Source organism: Pteronotus mesoamericanus, unplaced genomic scaffold, assembly GCF_021234165.1.
Source record: "Pteronotus mesoamericanus isolate MK-2021 breed Mesoamerican mustached bat unplaced genomic scaffold, CSHL_Meso_final scaffold_232, whole genome shotgun sequence".
Lineage (NCBI taxonomy): Eukaryota > Metazoa > Chordata > Mammalia > Chiroptera > Mormoopidae > Pteronotus > Pteronotus mesoamericanus.
Window position 1 is genome coordinate 24,586,983 of NW_026555311.1, and position 19,835 is coordinate 24,606,817.

The following is a 19,835-nucleotide window of genomic DNA, read 5'->3' on the forward strand; positions in this document are numbered from 1 at the left end:
AAAAGTTATCTATTTAAAGAGGAATTTTCTTCTCCCTCTCTCCCCATCCAATCCTCCAGATCATCACCAGTGGTCAATGAGATGATGTTCATGGGAGTTTCACAAAAAATGTCAAAAATGATAAACTAGCTGGAAAAAAATTTTGTTTAGCCAAACCTCTCACACTGGTTCAAAACTTGAAAGTGTTTTCACAGACTAAACATTCAATCATATGAGATTTACTATTGCTTATCTCAAAAAAAAAAATGGAATTCTCTCGTCTTCAATGAAGAAATCCTATGAAATGGTCTGACTCCAGTGTCTTCCCTGCTGTGAATCCCTCCCTTCCCTGATTCTCCAAGACGAAGTTGGTTCCCTCTTCTCTGCTCTCATATATTTTGTTCATACTTCTGTTACAGCACCTACCACATGGGATGGCAATAGTTCTTGTTCCTCTCATATGTATTCCTCTTTACCTTTTTAGCTTTATTTATCCCTCTATAAGCTCCTCAGGAGCAAGAAACAAGCCTTAAGCTTTTTTATATCCCTAGCACCTAGCACAGGACCTGGCACATAACAGAATTTCAATAACTGTTTGTTAGGTTCATGAGTTAGGAACTATGTCAGCTGTGAAGCTACAATGTACATCTTTCCTTGTTTCCAGTTTCACTGAGTGTGTTCCCGTGTCATTCCACATTTTTAAACCTCTCTGGCTGGTGACACCCTAGAAACAAACATAATGTCCAGCGTTTCCTCTCAGAAAGAAATGGCCTTCGGTTAGTCTTCTGATAAAAAACATGAATAAGTTATAGTTATAATTCTTTCCCTACTTTCTGACCTCTACAACTCCTTTGCCTGAGAGCCACTTCTTAGGAAAGCTGATGCTAATACCCATCTTGGCAGTCGTTATCATCTTGATCCCCAATGGGTTTGTTGTGATAAGCATCAACTGTTAATTTTCTGCTCTCTATCTCAGTGTTTTTTGACTGGCCGTCTTCCTCGCTGCTTGAATTGCTCTCAGTAGAGATGCTATCTTCTTGTGATTTGCTGCTGTCCTGAGAATCACTGCTATCATCTTCCTCAGACTGGCTGTCCGGCTCTGACTGGCTTTCCTCACTCTGGCTCTCCACAGAGGCACTGCTAGACTGGAGGCCCTCCTGGCTGGAGCTGTTCTCGTCCTCCGCCGACTCTGGGCTTTCCTCCGAGTATTTGAGGCTCTCATTGGATTCACTGTCAGCTTGCTCCTCTCTGGACTGGCTTTCTGAACTGAAGGGTTTACTCAAGCTGTCCTCTTCACTGGATTCAGTATCTTCCTGATCTTCTTCTGAGTGACTAGAGGTATTATCTGGATTGTCACCCCTAGACTTACTCATTACCTCTTCCTGAGATTCACTACTAGTTTCTTGAGATGGCAGGTCAACCTCTTGACTAGACTCACTACTGGGGTCTTGTACATTTTGACTGTCATCCTGGGACTGATTTTCCTCAGTGTCTTCTTGAGATTCACTCTTGCTGTTTTCCCTGGATTGTCTGAGGCCAGTTTCTTTGGAGTTGGTGTTTTCTGTGGAGTCACTCTTGGCTTCTTCCATTGTATTGCTATTGTCAAGATCACCTGTGTCATCTTCTACAGATATGCGAGACTTTCTGAAAAATTTCCTCCCAGGATTTTCCACAGCTTGGCTCTCACCTGAATCCTGAGTGTTTACATGCTCATCACTGTTCCCATTTGATTCTGTTGATTTGACACTGGCACTGTTCATTCTGGAGTGGCTTCTCTCTTTCCTGACGGTGTCTGGATCATCACTCTGCATCCCTTCATCATCAAACTCAGAGCCATCCCCATGGCTGCTGTCTCCCTCACTGCCACCTCCCACCCAGTGATCCTCACTCTCACTCTCCTGAGTGGAGCCACCTCCCTCAAGTCTGCTGTTCCCCTCACCCTCATTGTCAAGGTCCCTGCTATCACTGGTGGTACCTTGGGGACTGTCTTCCCCTGAAGAGGCACTATCTTCCCTGGATTGTGTGGTGTCATCTGAATCCTCATCACTTCTTAGTCTGGAGTTTCCTCCTTGTGTCTCTTCAGGTCCTGGGCCATGATCATCATCACCAAAGGTGTCATCTCCGCTGTCATCTTCATCATCGTCTTTATCATCTCCTTCTTTTCCTGCCTTCCTGGAAAGGCCACCAGCTAGTCTATGAACATACCAATGATCGTCAAGGCCCAGGCCTTCCTCCGACTTAGCACTGTCACTGGGGTCTTCATTTACCTGTAGTTTGAGGTTAACAGACATGGTCAGTACTTCAGGAGGTGATATAGAGGACTTACGTTGTCTAACATCAATCTAGGTTCTTTCCTCTTTCTTCTTCCTATGTCTCCCATCTAAACCATGGTCACTTTTACTGCTCAATAACGTTTGTGCCAGAGGTTAAAAGGGAAGGAAGAAGAATTGAAACTCAAGTCATTCCTTTTTTTTTTGTAATCAAAATTCACTCATTCTGCAAAAATTCTCACAAAGCTTTGTTGAATCACATTTATGAAATCATATTGTAAATATGATTTCTTAAAGAAAACTCACAGAGAATTTTTTGTAAATTAAAGAGTTGGTTTATAATGCTCACTCATCAAATTATTTGGTTTAAAACAGTTTTTAAAAATACTGAGTGACTTAAAAATGACCCAGATATTTTTTTTCTAATCAATTCATGGAGTAGGGGGATGTATTAGGGCAGGAGAATGAAACCTTCAGCTAAAATGAAAGTAAAATATTGCAATAAGGTATTGATATATATCTCACCCAAACCATGTTTATACCTCCTCTCCCAGGCAGAGAGCTGCTACTAAAAGGCCCAGCTAGAAGAGTGCAACTAGTGTGACTATCAAGGCAGCTTAGTTCTGTGAGCTCAGACAAATTACCCCCATAAGTAAAACAATGGAACACTTTCCATAGATAAGGAAGGATAGTAAGTCATCATCACTAGGCTCTGAAAAAAATTTGCTCTCTTTCTCATATTCTATAGCAAGCACATTCTTGTCAATTTTTTTCTTTTTCTACATGTTCCTACTGATCTCTGAGGAGTAGAGAATGTTGAGCTCTCTTTCCATCACTAGCTTACACTGAGCTAGAACTGAGCCTCTGTTTAGCTTTCCATACCTCAATAAGCACAAATGGCACCCTCTCAAGCACAGATGGTTACCCTCATCTGAGCTCAGAAAACATTGAAGTAATAAATCACCACATCCACAGAAAACAGCATTTTCCCAGTTCTATGCTTACAAATCTCTAGAATGTTCCTCTGACAAGCCTTTAGTAAATAGTGGTATAAAGCCTAATAATGTATTTTCCAATTGTGGTTGAGTGTAGAATGCAACATGGGTCAAAATGTCAGAGAAAAACCTAGTTGCCAGAATCTCCGGAGTCCCATAGGGTTCATTTTAGTCAAAATATGATAGAACAGCTAAAAAAAGTAATGACTTTTTGTCTTTGAGAAATGAAGAAGGAGGAGGAGGAGGAAAAGGAGAAGAAAGAAAGTTTTTTATTACAGAGATATAAGCTAAGTCAGCTTTTCTTAATCTCAGAACTACAGATAAGACTATTTTAAAGAGAAAGTCATTATTAGAGCTGCTGCTTCATTCAGATTTCCTCAGGGTTCTTGTACTGTCTCCTTTACAGGACCCTTAACATGGAGGAGGTCTCTAGACCCAGCAGGCACTTCATGCCATGTCTGCCTGATCTGAACTGCTCTAATTGTAACAGCAACAAAAGCAACATTTCAGACTGGCGAGTGAACTATTGCTTGTCTAACTTAGTCTATGACGTGTGTGTGTGTGTGTGTGTATCCTTTTTAACTAAAGGGACATTTAGGGCCACCATGTCTATAATCTGGCCCCAGTGACAAATATGGAATGAACAGCATGTCCACATCTGAATTTTCCCACTCATTTTCCCCTTCTTATTTTAGGTGACTATTTAGTCAGCATAACCAATGGTTAGAAAATATTATACTTAGAAGACTTGCCAGGTAATTTAATCTAACATTATTTCCTTCGATTCCTAAATAGTCTGAAAAGTTAAGAAAGTTCTGTTTAATTACCTGTTCATCTGAGCTAACTTTACTTTCTTCTGATGACTCACTGCTCTCCTAAAAGGGAAAAAAAAATGTTGCTTAGTAAGTCCTGAGAAAAGGAAACAGTGTGATACACATTAAGTGCTTGTAGTTCAGGTTTACTACTTTCCAAATGGCCTAAGGTGGCGAGAAGTTAAAGTCACTTTGTGAGATATTTATGACAACAAATAAATGAGATAGTTACCAAAGGTGGTGGTTGTGTCTGAGCCAAATGACCCTGTAAAAAAGGAAGGAAAATAAGTTACTCCTTCACAGATGAAGCATGTAATTGCAAATATTTAGAATAATTTTAGGTGATGTTTAAGAGATTCTTGATATACAGGGTCCAGCAGAAATAACACCTGCTTGATTGTGGTTGGTATGAGTATAATAATTTATAGTTTTAATTGGAACGTTTCACCTAAAATGTCATATGATGTGCTTGAGTGTGATATTGTTTTGTAACAGAATTGCATGCTTATAATTTTGTAATAAAATGGGGGCATTATTTGTGCCAGAACCTGTATATTTTGAATTTACATGAGTGATAATGGCATTTTTTGATGAAGTAGCTTTAAAATGCATGTGAGATGACTAATGGCCTGAAAAAAATCTTATGGTATAAAAGACCTGGAAATTTTCTGTATTTCTAATACTTCACTTAAAAATTAACTTTCTTTTAAATTGGGTGTCCATAAAACCTAGAGGAAACGTAAGATATGAAAAACAGCATGTGAACTCAGGATCCAGATTTAAGTCTCAATTAGCTCCTTGGTTTTGATTTTCGGCCTGAAAATGAGTATCTTGGTGTTAGCACTGAAATTCATGTGTCTCGGGAAAACCCCAAGTCTCCAGTAAATCGCCATGATTGGTCACTCTGTGTGATTTGGACAATTCACTTCACCTGTGTGACATCAGTTTCTTATTCATAAATTAAGAATATTAGCAACCCGTCTGCTTACTCCACAGGGTTTCTGTGAGGATAAAATCAGTGAATGCCTATGGAAGCATACTGAGAACTATTCAATGTGATGTAATCTAAAACAATGATCCATTTTGAGAATATCCACTTTATAAAATTCAATAATAAACAAAACCTTTCTTGAATCACATAAGGTCACCAAACTAAAAAATAAAATCTAAATCATCTAAATCTGAAATTTAATTATATAGAGTTCTGATTTATTTCACTTGCTTTTTTTCTTTTTTTAGATTTCATTTATTTATTTTTAGAGAGAGGGGAAAGGTGGGAGAAAAAGAGGGAGAAACTGATCAGTTGCCTCTCTCATGCCCCACAACCCAGGCACTTGCCCTGACAGGGATGTGAACCAGTGACCTACCAGCCCAAAGGTCGGTGCTCAATCCACTGAGCCACACCAGCCAGGGCTGATTTATTTCACTTTCTTTAATCTTATAAAAATTCTGAAAATGTCTGAGCCACCTCTGATGACCTTTCCCCATGTACTTTCCTCTTTCCCCTTGAGCAAGGCAAAATCCCAAAGTTCCATGTGTCTCAAAGCTGCTGAGAGATGGGTATGAAGACTCAAGGTGCAAAGTAAGGGAGGAAGGAGCTGCTCTCAATTGTCGACAGGTTTTCAACAAGCCTCTCAGCAACGCAGGCTGCAGATCTCTATTCAGAAGGAGCTATGCTGTGCCACTGCAGGCAGGCACAATGACAGACTCCACTCCAGTCCATTATCATTTGGAATTAAAGGGTGGAAGGGAGCAAGACGTTGGTATTTTTCTCATGCCAGGGCCGATTTGGGAGCACAGCATGTTTGTGGTACTCTTACAGCCTCTGGCTGAATGAGTGAAAGACTCTGTGGTGGCTGCTTTTAAATGAACTGGCCTAAGGACATCTCTGAGGCAAATTCCAGTAAGAAATCCTGCACAGTCCTTTCCAGCCTCAGGCAGGGGCAAGACCCCATCTCAGACCTTTGTCATTATCTTCCTACCACTAATGGCATTGTGCCTAAACGGTATCACCTGCAGGCGGAAACTAGCTGATGAACAAAACACTCTTACTTGGCATAAGATTTTAACCCTTACTTGTAGTTTTAATCTTAGGAACCTACTGACTTCCTAGACTCTGTACCTTCCTCAGAGGGACAGAACACCCTGGTATAGAAGGTGGATTCTGGAGCCAGAGTGACCTGCTTCAAAGTCTGGCTCTAACACTTACTAACCTGATGGCCCAGACAGACTAGGTTACTCCCTATATCTCAGAACTCCCATTTGTAAAATGAGAATAAAATACGACTCCTACTTTATTAGAGTGTTGTGAAGATTGAGGAAGTTAATACATATAAAGCACACGGAACCATTCCTGGCCATGGTTATTGAGTTATTGAGAGTTAATAACTATCAGGTTACTCAGAGTCAATACTCAGCTAACATCGGCTGTCATTCCAAAGGCTCTAGTAGCCTCTCATTTTTCTTACTTTTCTCACCTTCCAGGATTTGACCTGCTGCCTACCCAGGTATCTGGTAAAACATATTTGCCCTAATCCTCCAAGGGCAGTCTTGGCTCGTTGTCATCCATCCCCTTGTACTACTATACTCATCCACGGTGAAAACAAAACCAAAGGGAAAAAAAAACCTTCCTCACCAAATTATACTACTAAGTTGGAATCAAAGTAGTAATTGAACTAAATTTTCTTATATGAACTAGAAATTATAGCTCTTACTACCTATGTCTTAAGTTATATATTTATTAAATTATTAGCAGCTTCAACATTTGCAGTGGAGATAATTTGGTTATACTAATAATGTATTAAAATAAAAATATTTCAAAAAATCTTATTTCTACTTACCTTCCATTCTTCAGAGCTCTTGGATTCAGTATTTTGATACCTGGCTACCTAGAAAATTTAGTACACACAGTCAGCCCACAGAGAAATGTACAAGGTAGCAGCTATTAACACTTTACTTAATTCGGAGCAGTGGTAGTCAAATTTTGGCAAGCATCAGAATCCCTTGGAGACCTGTTAAGACACAGATTGCTGAGCCCCATCCCCAGAGAGCCTGGCTCTATAGGTCTGAGGTAAGACCCAAGGATTTACATTTCTAACAAAGTTCTGGGTGGTGCTGCTGCTGCTCCAGGGAGGTCACTTTGAGAACCACTTCTTATGAGAAAGAAATATGAAACTCAAGACTATATGAATAGCAACTGAACAGAATAAGGAATAACTGAGATGATATTTTAAAGAAAGCAGCTACTTTAGAAACTACGATCTTCATTTAACTGAAACATAGACAGCACCTTGGCTCATAGCGAATGAAAACGGTGAAGTTTTAGATATAAAAGATTTTTTTTTCATATATCCCTACCCTGATACTTACTGGAAGAGCACAGGACAGTCCCCAGAGGAACATAAGCAGGATGCTGGTCCTCGCAGCTGGGTGTGACCCCTCCACCTGTGATGAAGGACAGACGTTTTTCTCCACGCTAAAAAATGCAGGAGCTTCAACTTTTTAATAATTTCTTCCTATTTAAAAACAACCCATTCAAATGTCTATCAACTGATAAATGGATAAACAAAATACACTACATCCATCCAAAGGAATATTATGCAGCCATAGGAAGGAATGAAGTTCTGATACATGCTACAAAGTAGAGGAACCTTGAAAACATTATATGAGTGAAAGGCGCCAGGCACAAAAGACCACATACTGTATAATTCCATTCCTATGTACTGTCAAAATAGACAAATCTATAGAGACAGAACATAGATAAGCATTTGCCCAGGCCTGGGGAGATGGAGAGTTGGGTATAACAGCTAAGGGGTGAATGATGGAAGTATTAAAAATGTTCTGAAATTGATTCTGGTGAAGTTCACACAATTCTGTGAATATATTAAAAACTATCAAACTGTACACTTTAAATAGGTAAAGTATCTATGTGAATTATGTCTCAATAAAGTTGTTTAAAATAAACCTTACTCCTAAGAGATAAATTGAAAACTTTTCAACGCGGAGCTCTATAAATGTTAGCTTCACTAACTCATAAAATATGATAAATGAAGGAAAGAGTAAAGAAAAAGGAATAGAGAAAATTCTATTCACGCTCATAATGATTATGCAACTTGGTGTGGCAGAGCAACTTGGCAAATATATTCCCCCCAAAACTACATTTATTGATACCATTGATAGCTGGTGGGCATTTGTCTACACACACACACACACACACACACACACACACACACGTGCGCACGCGCGCAGTGGCTTCTCAGTCATATGTATAACCTCATGATAATGTCTAGACAAAGGATTGTTTTTGCATTTTTTTCTTGGTCTGCAAGAAATGCACTATGGCAGGCTTCACATTACAGCTCCAGAAATCTCTTCAAATCCACTGTACTGCATTGAGTGGTACATTCTACATGAAAATGCTAAATTCTTTTATGTCATTCACAGTACTGAAGGCTCTCAGGAAGATTAGAGGTTTGGGTGCACTTGTGAATCATGATCAGACAAACTGGCCAAATCAAACTGCGTTTTCGTGGAGGGTGGCTTCATTTTATACCTCAGGAACTGATAACTTGAAAAACAATTTGTCCCATATCTAAAAATAAGTGTACTATATGCTAATGTAAAGAGTTATTGAAATGATTTAAAAGGAAAATAATTTGCCCTGAACAGCAAGCCCTGTGGCTGCCTCAATAAACTGGTCAGATGGACTTCATGTGTTTTGTGAAAAATTCTTCAAGTTCATTGCAGACTTCACTACTGTCAATTTGTTTTTTGTTTTAATGTTAAATACATATCATACTATGACAAAAGATCTAAACCAGAGATTCTCAACCCTGGCTGTTCAGTAGTTCCATCTGGGGAAATTTAAAGACATACCAATGCAGAACTACTGACTAACAAATCAGTTCACTGGAGGTGGGAAGAGGTATAAAGTTTGTTTTTAAGTAACTCTAAGTGATTTTAACGCTTGATCGGAAGAACAAGCATACATTGCTGAATGATATCTGAATAGGCTAAATGTCCAAAACATTGGGCTTGAAAAGTCATTCAATCTTATTTTCAAAGTTATTCAAAACAATAGAAATCCTAAAATAAGAAGTTTGAGCATGCTCCTTTGTGCTTTCATACAGCTCAAATGGCCCAAGAGAGGCTCTCCTCATGAGCACTATTCTCCTTCAGCCCTGCCATTCTTGGTGTGTGCCATTTCCTTTATTCTAATTCAGTACAGTTCATATTAGTCCTTGTATTTTGATATTATTTAAATTTTTTAAATCCTTTTTGAAAAGAGAAACATATGAAAATGCCTTACTGCACCTAAAACAAGCCTAATTCAAAAGATACCACTTCTGAAGGAAACAAGAATGTCTCCTGCCAAAATATGCCTCTTTGACAAGAAACTTGTTTTGAGCTGAAGGCACTTGAGAAACAGCAGATGCAAGAAGGGCACACTTAACCTCCTTTTTCTTCCTGAAAACAGGAAATAAAACTCCCATGTGAAAGGTGTCTTCTCTGTACCACAAAGAAAGAAGGCTTTTTTTAAAAGTTTTTATTTATTTATTTTTAGAGAGGGGGAGGCGAGGGAGAAGGAGAGAGAGAGAAAGATCCATCAGTTGCCTCTTGCATGCCCCCAACCAGGGATCTGGCCCATAACCCAGGTATGTACCCTGACTGGGAATCTACCCTTCAACCTTTCAGTTTGCAGGCTGGCGCTCAATCCACTGAGCACACCAACCAGGGCAAAGAAGGCATTCTTATCACCCAAGATGAGAATCAAGGCTGAGAGAAATCCCTCCAAACAAGCCTTGTCGAACTAACCATTATCTTCCCAGTCACTTTTACATAATTTACTGCCCATGGCCCCAAACCCTTTTCTTGTCAATTCTTCAAAAATGTATCATTTCTTTGTCTAAAAAGAATACTATCTTTCCACTCTGGTCACTTCTTCAGGTCTTCATTCTCTTTTGAAGGCTCCCTTGTGCATGTAAAAATTTTAATAAAACTTGTATGCTTTTCTATTAATCTGCGTTAGTTGGTTTAATTCTTAGGCCCAGCAGGAGACCCAAAGAGGGTAGAGATTTCCTCATCTACACTTCCCTTTAGTTCCCACAATCAAAACAACTTTCTTAAGTTCTTAGGTTTATTTTTTAAGGATAGGAAAGTTTCACCCCAACATAATACTCTCAAAATAACTGCATGCCAATGGTTTTGGCTTCAGAGGTCAAATGATAATTAGACCGCTCACTGTTTTAATTTTCAAAGTGAAATTTGAATAGGGTGGTAATCTTGTAATGTCCTGAAAACTAGCAAATATTCTAGCTTTGATAAAAGGCCAATGAACACAGTTCTCCTGTATTTACTATTGCTTCTCTCTTATACAAATAACAACAACAACAACAACAACAACAAAAATAGGAGATGCTCTACACCAATGAATGCTGTGTTTTTCACAAAGAAAGTATATACTTACAGTGTTCAAGTTTCTTAGAAATGGAATATCATGAAACATAAAGGAAGATGCACTAACATGCTCATGTTTCTAGAAATAGGACTTAGCACCCTGACCTAAAGTAATAATTTCCCAAATGGAGGTCTGATAAGGTAGAATAAAATGCACTCTAGCGTCCTGAGAGAGCTGACATTGCCTCCCAAAGAATATAGTCTGCCATCAAGCATTAAAGAATGTCAAATCTTAAACCCTATGTTAAATTTTCTAATTAGTATTTTTGATTAAAAGAAAATTACTCTTGTGAAGTGCATTTCCAAATGAGAGCTCCAAACTTTTATGAGATTTTTAGCAACCACCCTAAAAGGACTGGAAACAGATATGCAGTAGTCCTATTCTGAATAATAAATTAGCAAAATAGCTACAAGCCTGAAAGATAAGGATCCAGAATCTCAAGTTCTTCTTCAGTGATTGGTAAATGTCATTTCCACATTGTACACCCTGCCATTCTACCATAAGAACATAGAACAAAAGGAAATGAACACCCTATCTGTTCCTTTTGAGTTCCATCTGTTTGGAAGGCAGTGTATATATCAGAGACTTTCAACCTTTTTGAATTATTTTCCCAGAGCTCAATGTAGCACGCTTAATTTGCTTAGTGTGGTTGTTCTTAGTGATACAAATAAAGAATTTATCCATTCATTAGCAGTCAACAAATATTTACGGAGAACATCCTTTGTGCTAGACACTGATCTAGGTGCTAAGTATACAATAGTGTATAATAATGATAATAAGCTGGTCTTAAAGGAAAACTACCCAGAACCTGACTAATCAAAACATCCATTAGCTAGAATTTGTTTGATTATTACTCTGAAAATAAAGTACAATTTGGCCAAGGCATTGATTCTTTTAGAAATTCAGAGAAACAAATCAATAAAAACTTCCAATCTTTCCAGTTGCAATCATCTTGACGTCAGTTGCAATCAATCCCCCATGTCATTTGCCTTCAACCAAAGTAAAATAACTCCCAAGTGTCTCAAAATTAGATATAGATTTGGAAGGCCTCTATATATTTGAGGCACATTGGTCCACAACACCATTTTGGGGTAGGTAAGTAGACCGACTGATGTCCTCCAGGAAACTGTTTGTTTGTTCACTTGTTGTAAACAACCATATAAAAACTGGATAGTCTACTTGGTCTTCAGTTAAACAGAAAGTATGGTTCACCAGAGGTTTTTGTTCCTGAAAAAGACAGGTTGCAAGAGGTGTTGCTATAACACACAGGATTTCCTGCATGTCACACAAAATCCACTGCTTGACCACAGCTCCTGCTCTATGTCATGGAAGACAGACACTTCTAATAGGTGAAGTGGAATAAATGCAGCAAATAAAAATACATATGGATAGGCGTATGTATATTCTTAAGTATGCTATACTAGAAAATGTTTTTTTTTCTAAATTTCACTATTTATTTTTAGAGAGAGGGGAACGTAGGGAGAAAGAGAAGGAGAGAAACATTCGTCAGTTGCCCAAGTAGGGGCCTAGTGTGACCCACAACGAGGCATGTGCCCTGAGTAGGAATTAAACCAGTGACTTTTATTGGTTGTAGGCTGGCATTCAATCCACTGAGCCATGCCAGCTGGGGGTACACTAGAAAATGTTTTAAAAAGACAATTGTAGTTAACATTTACTGAATTCTGACTATATGCAAGGCATCATGTTACCACGAATACCCAGCTAAACAAAACAAAAGCATTATAATTATCACACCCTTGCTTCATTTCAGTGGTCTTAGCATTTCATTTACTCAGTTCGTAATGAATATTATTGGTTGCTGTCTAGATGAATAGCATTAAATAATTTTTAATTTAAAAGACCATATTCTGAAAGTCCTGCTAATCTAGTTCAGATTATTTCTAATGTCTGGTAGGCCATGAACCTCACTATATCCATGATACCTAAATGTAAAAGCTTTATTTGTTTTGTTAATTAAAGCTAAACTTCGAAATGACTTTTCATCTGCCTCTCATTCTGTAAACATTCTTTTTCAAATGTACTATGCAGAGACGTAATTAAAGTACTACTAGGTAAAACACCTGGCTTAACATGTCCTTTTAATACCATTATTTACTGTGGCATGAACAATAGGAACAAAAGAGAATCATTTTTACCAAAGTATTGTTCTCCCCTTCTTTCTCCACATGGCGTGCCTCTCAACATGTACGAATATGTAATATATTCCAAACAACACAGCTGAAATCATTTATAAAATATTAAAATATGAAAATATCTTACCATCTTCAGTTCACAAAGACTTATCCCCAAAAGTCTCAACAATCAGGCTGAAGTTCTCACAGGGGAAATCTATGCCCAACAAAACCACTCTTCTGTTGATGTTCTGAACACCTCTCTGATGGTGCAGGGATTTAAACTCTGCTTCAGCTCTTCATAGCCAATCAGCCTCGGGCTGGGGGTGACTGACATCACAAGGTGTCACCAGGACTCCAGCACACCCACACTTCCTCCAGCTTGCAGAGGCAGATTTTCCCTAAAAAGCTCTTGTGGTTCCCAAATGACTAGACTAGTTTCCATTAAATTGAAGATCTTCCTGAAGCTTTATTTTGATTTCTAAATATATGTCATTCACATCCATGCAGGCTTATGAGCATTATAAACAATGACAATATCCTCCGCCCACTGATAGATCCCAGCAGACGCTAGGATGGGAAAAGGAGAGTCAAGGAGTGGGTAGAGAGTTTCCTGTTAATGTACATTTTCAGGTTGTACAAGAACCTACTAAAATACTAGATTTGCCTAAATTGTTGGTGTTGAGAATATATGCTTTTATGCATTTCCCCCCCTTTTTTTTCTTTTAACCACCTCTACTACTCATCTCCTACTCCTCTCATCTCCCTTCCCCATACACCCATTAAAGTCTAAAATTTTTACTAATCTAATGAAAATCCACTTAAAGAATTCTGTGGTGACTGGAAATGTTAAAATAACACTTTAAGTAGCTTTTGTCTTTAATCAAAAATAATTTAAATATAAATACTTCATTATTTCCCCAAACTGCTTGCCACATTTCAGTTTTAGCTCTAGTGACCTTGTTTTATTTTTAAAGTATGTTTTACTGATGGAGGTGTAGGTAGATATGCTTTGCTTCCTCATACAACCAAAAGAAGGATAACAACCAATTTAAGAAACAAAAAAACAACGGGAACTGCCAGAAAATCTAACTGTAGGGAAGTCCAGCAACCAAGGAGTTAAAGAAGAAACATTCATCCAGACTGCACTACAACACAACTAAGTGGGTTGCCCTACCCTGGAAAACACCTAAGGCCCTGTCCCTTACAACATAACAGGTGTGCCAAGACAAAGAAATATGGCCCAAATGAAAGAACAGATCAACACTCCAGAAAAAGAACTAGGTGACGAGGAGATTGACAATCTATCAGACATAGAGTTCAAAACACTGGTAATCAGAATGCTCATAGAAACAATTGAGCATGGTCACAAAATAAAGGAAGAAATGAAGGCTATACAAAGTGAAATAAAGGAAAATATACAGGGAACCGCCAGTGAAGAGAAGGAAACTTGGACTCTGGTGACTTTTTGAAATCAGAATTGGATAATGAGAAGACTAGCTAGGCAGCATCCAAAGAAACCAATTTCCAAGGGACTCTCTGTCATCACTGAAAATATAATGACAAGGATAAAATGGTATTTATCTGGACTCTTCAAGGAGTGTATTTGTTGTAAGGACCAGGAAGTAGAGTTGATACTTCCAAAGGAGCCTACTCAAGAAATAATACAACAACCTCTGAACAAATATTTAAAGAATATACATCACTGGAATTTAATTTCCTTTAGAGTGGGATGTTTGTTTTGTTTACTGGTATATACCTAGCACCCTAATACATAGTTCCTGGGTCATAATAAGCACTCAGTAAATGCTTTCATAAATGACTGAACTGATTAGCTTTAAAATGGGCAAAATTACTTGCTTGCCCGAAGTACCCATGTGACTCACTCTATTTTGAAAGTTTATGATTGTTGCAAATTTTATTTGATATTCCTACCAAACTGGTTCTAGAGAATTGGAGTGCCCAGCATTATCCAGGAAACTAATGCAAACATAAGGATTCTTATTCAATTTGAACTGCCAGGAACTAGAGGGCAGAAAATCAGGAAAAAGGAGTTGTTTTTTTTTCTAGAGCTGATTAGAAAACCAAAGTTCACATGGGGAAGCTATAAATTCAGTGTGTTCTGTTCTTGTTCTGAATTACACTTCCTGGTACTTTTATAGGTCTTGACTGAGGTCTACCCTAGAAGAACCTTATAATCTTATGTCAGAGCAGATTCTGGCAAAATTATGACAGAGGGTGTAACAAGACATTGTTTAAGAATCTAAAAACTATAGAAAACAAATTTCATCCAATTAAATATTTTATTTACCTAATGTGGTATTAAAAACCACTCCTATACTTTGTAACTTAAAACAATAATGATTTTATTATTTCTTATAACTGGGGCTAAAATTATGGTGACTCAAGTGAAATAGAATATTCAAAATAGCTCTTTCAAACTTCTAGTCAAGATGCAGGTGTAAGTAAACACAACTCATCTCCTCACACAACCACAGCAAAACTTACAACTAGACTACAAAAAAATATCATCCAGAAATGCCAGAAAATAAAGCTGTAGGGAAGTCCAACAACCAGGGAATTAAAGAACCCATATTCATCCAAACGAGTAGGAGGAACAGAGATGTAGAGAGGCACAGAGATGTGGAGTAGGGCATGGACATGGAATCGGCAGTCCGACACCCACGTGTGGTGGATAAAAATCAGGAGAGAACCTTGAGTGCGAGGGATCCCAGCCCTACACCAGACAATCCAGTCCAGGATTCCAGCTCTAGGAAGATTAAGTCCCCATAATTTCTGGCTGTAAAAACCAGTGGGGGTGGGGAAGCAGAAGAAACTGCAGGATTCTCAGGAGTTCCCTCTTAAAGGGTGCACAGCAGACTTAGGACTTACACAGACTCACTCCCTCTGGGCTTCAGCACCAAGGCAACAACTGGAAGGGCATCAGTGGCATACAGGGAGAAAATGAAGTATCTGGCTCCAGATCAAGTGCTGGGAGACAGCTTGCTCCAAGACAAAACTCCAGAGGCCAGGCAGTAGCATTGGTCTCTCTGAGAGCCCTCCCTACACAGAGTGATGACACAGGTTGCTCCACCCTGGCAATTACCTAAGGCTCTGCCCTACCCAAATTGCTGGTGTGCTTTTCTACAATAGGCCATGTTACTAAGACAGGGAGCCAAAGCAGCTCTACCTAATACATGGAAACAAACAGAGGGAGGCTGCCAAAATGAGGAGACAAAGAAATATGACCCAAATGAAAGAGCAGAACAAAACTCTGAAAAAGAACTAAACAAAATGGAGATAAGCAATCTTCCAGATACAGAGTTCAAAACACCAGTTATAGGGATGTTCAAGGAACCCATTGGGAACTTCAACAGCATAAAAAAGACCCAGGCAGAAAATAAGTTTACACTAAGTGAAGTAATGAAAAATTTACAGGGAACCAACAGTGGAGGGGATAAGGCCAAGAATCAGATCGAGGATCTGGAACATAAGTAAGAAAAAAACTTCAATCAGAACAGCAAGAAGAAAAAAAGAATCCAAAAAAATGAGTATTGGCTAAGGAGCCTCTGGGAAAACTTCAAACCTACCAATATTCAAATCATAAGGGTACCAGAAACAGCAGAGAAAGAGCAAGAAATTGAAAACTTATTTGAAAAAATAACAAAAACTTCCCTGATATGGTGAAAGAAACAGATATACAAGTCCAGAAAGCACAGAGTCCCAAACAAGGTGGACACAAAGACAAATACACCAAGACACATCATAATTAAAATGCTAAAGTTTAAAGATAAAGAGAGACTCTTAAAAGCAGCAAGAGAAAGGCAGAGTTACCTACAAAGGAGTTCCCATAAGACTGTCAGCTGATATCTCAAAAGAAACTTTTCAGGAAAGAAGGGACTGGCAAGAAGTATTCATAGTGATGAAAAGCAAGTACCTACAACCTAGGTTACACTACCCAGCAAAACTATCATTTAAAGTGGAAGGGCAGATAAAGTGCTTCCCAGACAAGGTAAAGCTAAAGGAGTTCATACTCACCAAGCCATTATTATATGAAATGTTGAAGGGGCTTATTTAAGAAAAAGAAGATCAAAACTATGAACATTAAAATGGCAATAAATTCACACCTATCAACAGCTAAATCTAAGAAACAAAAGAAGCAAACAAGAATAACGGAAACAAAATCATAGATATGGAGATCACTTGGAGGGTTATCAGTTAGGAGGGGATGGCGGGAATAAGAGAAAAGGAGCAGGGATTAAGTAGTACCAATTGGTAGGTACAGAATAGAGAGGAGGATGTTAAGAACAGTATAGGAAATGGAGTAGCCAAGGAACTTACATGCATGACCCACGGACATGAACTAAGGGGGGCATTGCTGCAGGGAATGGAGGATACTGGCTGGAGCGGGGAAAATGAGGAAAAATTGGGACAACTCTAATAGCATAATCAATAATGTGTGTGTGTGTGTGTGTGTGTATTTTTAAAAGATAGCTCTTTCACATGACTGTTATCTGGAACTCAGTAGAGCTGTTATTCTGAGCATTTCTGTTCTCCTTCACATGGCCTCTCCTTGTAGCTTGGCTTTCTCACATGGTGCTTGGGACCAAGAGCTTCACAAAATGGCACTTTCTCCACATTCTATTGGTTAAATCAGCCACAAGGCCATCCCTAATTCATAAGGAAAAATACTCTCTACCTTTCGATGCAAGGAACAAAATGAGTACATATGGTGCTGAGGAAACACTGAGACCACTGTGAAAACTGGTTACCGTATTACATGACAAGTTATACCCTCGCAAACCCCAAACAAAGTGGCTGAGGACAAACTACCAACCGCCTCAAGACCTACATCACCTATGCAGGCATAAGAAGAGGGAAGCAGCAGACATCTGATGGACATGAGAACAGAAAAACTCAAAAATAATCAGTAATAATTGCTGGTAGGTGCCAATGGTGCATAATGAAATCTGAAGGATCTAGAGCAGTGCAGCCAGCCCCTAAGCATTCTCAAAACAGCTGGCATAGCTTCTTCCAGGACAGACGTGGAGAGAAAGAAACTGTTGGGTATAAAATACAAATTGCACAAAATAAGTACAATAGAGAAGGCACAGGTAAGTGTGGGAGAGGGAAATAGATTCAGGGAATCTTAGAAAGCAAGATGCTTTTAAAAAACACAACATGAACACAATATATGAGGGAACTGTGTGAAAGCTACCCTCAGCCCTGCCTCCTTCCAAAAGTTAAGGAAAACCAATTTCATGCACACTATATATATATATATATATATATATATAAATATATATATATATATATAAAATTTAAATCCCTTAAGAGCAGAAAAAGTAAACAACCTTATAGACAATGAAAGTATGCTGATAATACATCAAAAACATAACTTTTATTTTATTTTAATTTATTTTATTTTATTTTAGTTTTTTAAAGATTGTATTTATTTATTGTTAGAGAGAAGGGAGGGAGAGAGAAAGAGAGGAAGAGAAACATTGATGTGAGAGAGAAAAACCAATTGATTGTCTCTCAAACCACCCCTCCATCCCCCCTACCCCTGCAGCTGAGGACTTGGCCAGCAACCCAGGCATGTGCCCTGACTGGAAATAGAACAAAAAACTTTTCGTTTTGCAGGCTGATGCCCAACCCACTGAGCCACACCAGTCAGGCTAATCCTATATTTTAAAAAGAGCTAAAAGACATTAAGAAAATGACACAATAGATGAGGAAAAAACAATATTTAAAAATTAGAAAAATTCAGAAATGAAGTATAAAAAATTGTGGGAAAACTTGAAATAAAAGGAAAAGTGCTTCTGGCCAAGATGGAGGCATAGGTAGATACACTTTGCCTCCTCGCGCAACCAAAAGAAGGACAACAACAAATTTAAAAACAAAAAGCAACCAAAACTGCCAGAAAATCAAACTGTATGGAAGGTCAACAACAAGGAGCTGAAGAAGAAACAGTCATCCAGACCGGCAGGAGAGACAGAGATGGGCAGCTGGAGCAAAGAGGACACGTGAAAGGTGACAGCTGGAGGACTGGTGGGCCTCCCACATTTGGGTGTGGATAAACCAGGAAGAATAACAGGGAAGCAAGACAGATCGTGCAACCCAGGAGTCCAGTGCAGGAAAAGAAAGCCTCAAAACATCTGGCTGTAAAAACCTGTGTGGGTTGCCGTGGCAGGACGAACTCTCAAGTTCATAGGAATGTTCGTTAGAGAGACCCACAGGGTTCCAGAGTGTACACAAACCCACCCACCCAGGAATCAGCACCAGAGGGGCCCAATTTGCTTGTGGGTATGGGGAAAGTGACTGGAAGCAGGCAAGAGCCAAGCAAGCAGCATTGTTCCCTCTCTGATCCCTCCCCCACATACAGCACCACAACGAAGTGACATGAGTTACTCTGCCCTGGCAAATACCTAAGGCTCCGCCCTTTACAACATAATAGGTGCACAGAAACAAAGAAATATGGCCAAATAAACAAACAGATCAAAACTCCAAAAATAGAATTAAGCAATGAACAGATAGCCAACCTATCAGATGCAGAGTTCAAAACACTTGTAATCAGGATGCTCACAGAAATGGTTGAGTATGGTCACAAAATAGATGAAAAAGTGAAAGCTATGCAAAGTGAAATAAAGAAAAATATACAAGGAACCAACAGTAAAGGGAAGGAAACCAGGACTCAAATCTATGATTGGGAGCCAAAGGAAGAAATAACTTGCAACCAGAATAGAATGAAGAAACAAGAATTCAAAAAAAATGAGAGGCTTCGGAACCTCAGAGACAACTTTAAACGTTCCAACATCTGAATCATAGGGGTGCCAGAAGGATAAGGGGAAGAGCAAGAAATTGAAAACTTATTTGAAAAAATAATGAAGGAGAATTTCCCCTACCTGGCAAAGGAAATGGACTTCCAGGAGATCCAGGAAGCTCAGAGAGTCCCAAAGAAGTTGGACCCAAGAAAGCATGCACCAAGATACATCATAATGACATGACCTAAGATTAAAGATGAGGAGAGAACCTTAAAAGCTTCTAGAGAAAAGGAGATGGTTACCTACAAAGGAGTTCCCATAAGACTATCAGCTGATTTCTCAAAAGAAACCTTGCAGGCAAGAAGGGGCTGGCAAGCAGTATTCAAAGTTGAAAGGCAAGGACCTACATCCAGCAAAGCTATCATT

General features: G+C 38.9%; 1 protein-coding gene across 1 annotated transcript in view; it reads right to left on the reverse strand.

The window, feature by feature from the left end:
- Positions 1-863: 863 nt before the first annotated feature.
- The window catches only part of DMP1 (dentin matrix acidic phosphoprotein 1), a 32,347-nt gene continuing 13,375 nt past the window's right edge, over positions 864-19,835 (reverse strand). Inside the window, exons 2-6 of the mRNA XM_054591578.1 lie at positions 7,426-7,531; positions 6,897-6,944; positions 4,289-4,321; positions 4,072-4,119; positions 864-2,246 (exon numbers count right to left, since the gene is read on the reverse strand). Coding sequence (XP_054447553.1) covers positions 864-2,246; positions 4,072-4,119; positions 4,289-4,321; positions 6,897-6,944; positions 7,426-7,531 — 1,618 coding nt within the window. The remainder of the gene's footprint in view (positions 2,247-4,071; positions 4,120-4,288; positions 4,322-6,896; positions 6,945-7,425; positions 7,532-19,835) is intronic.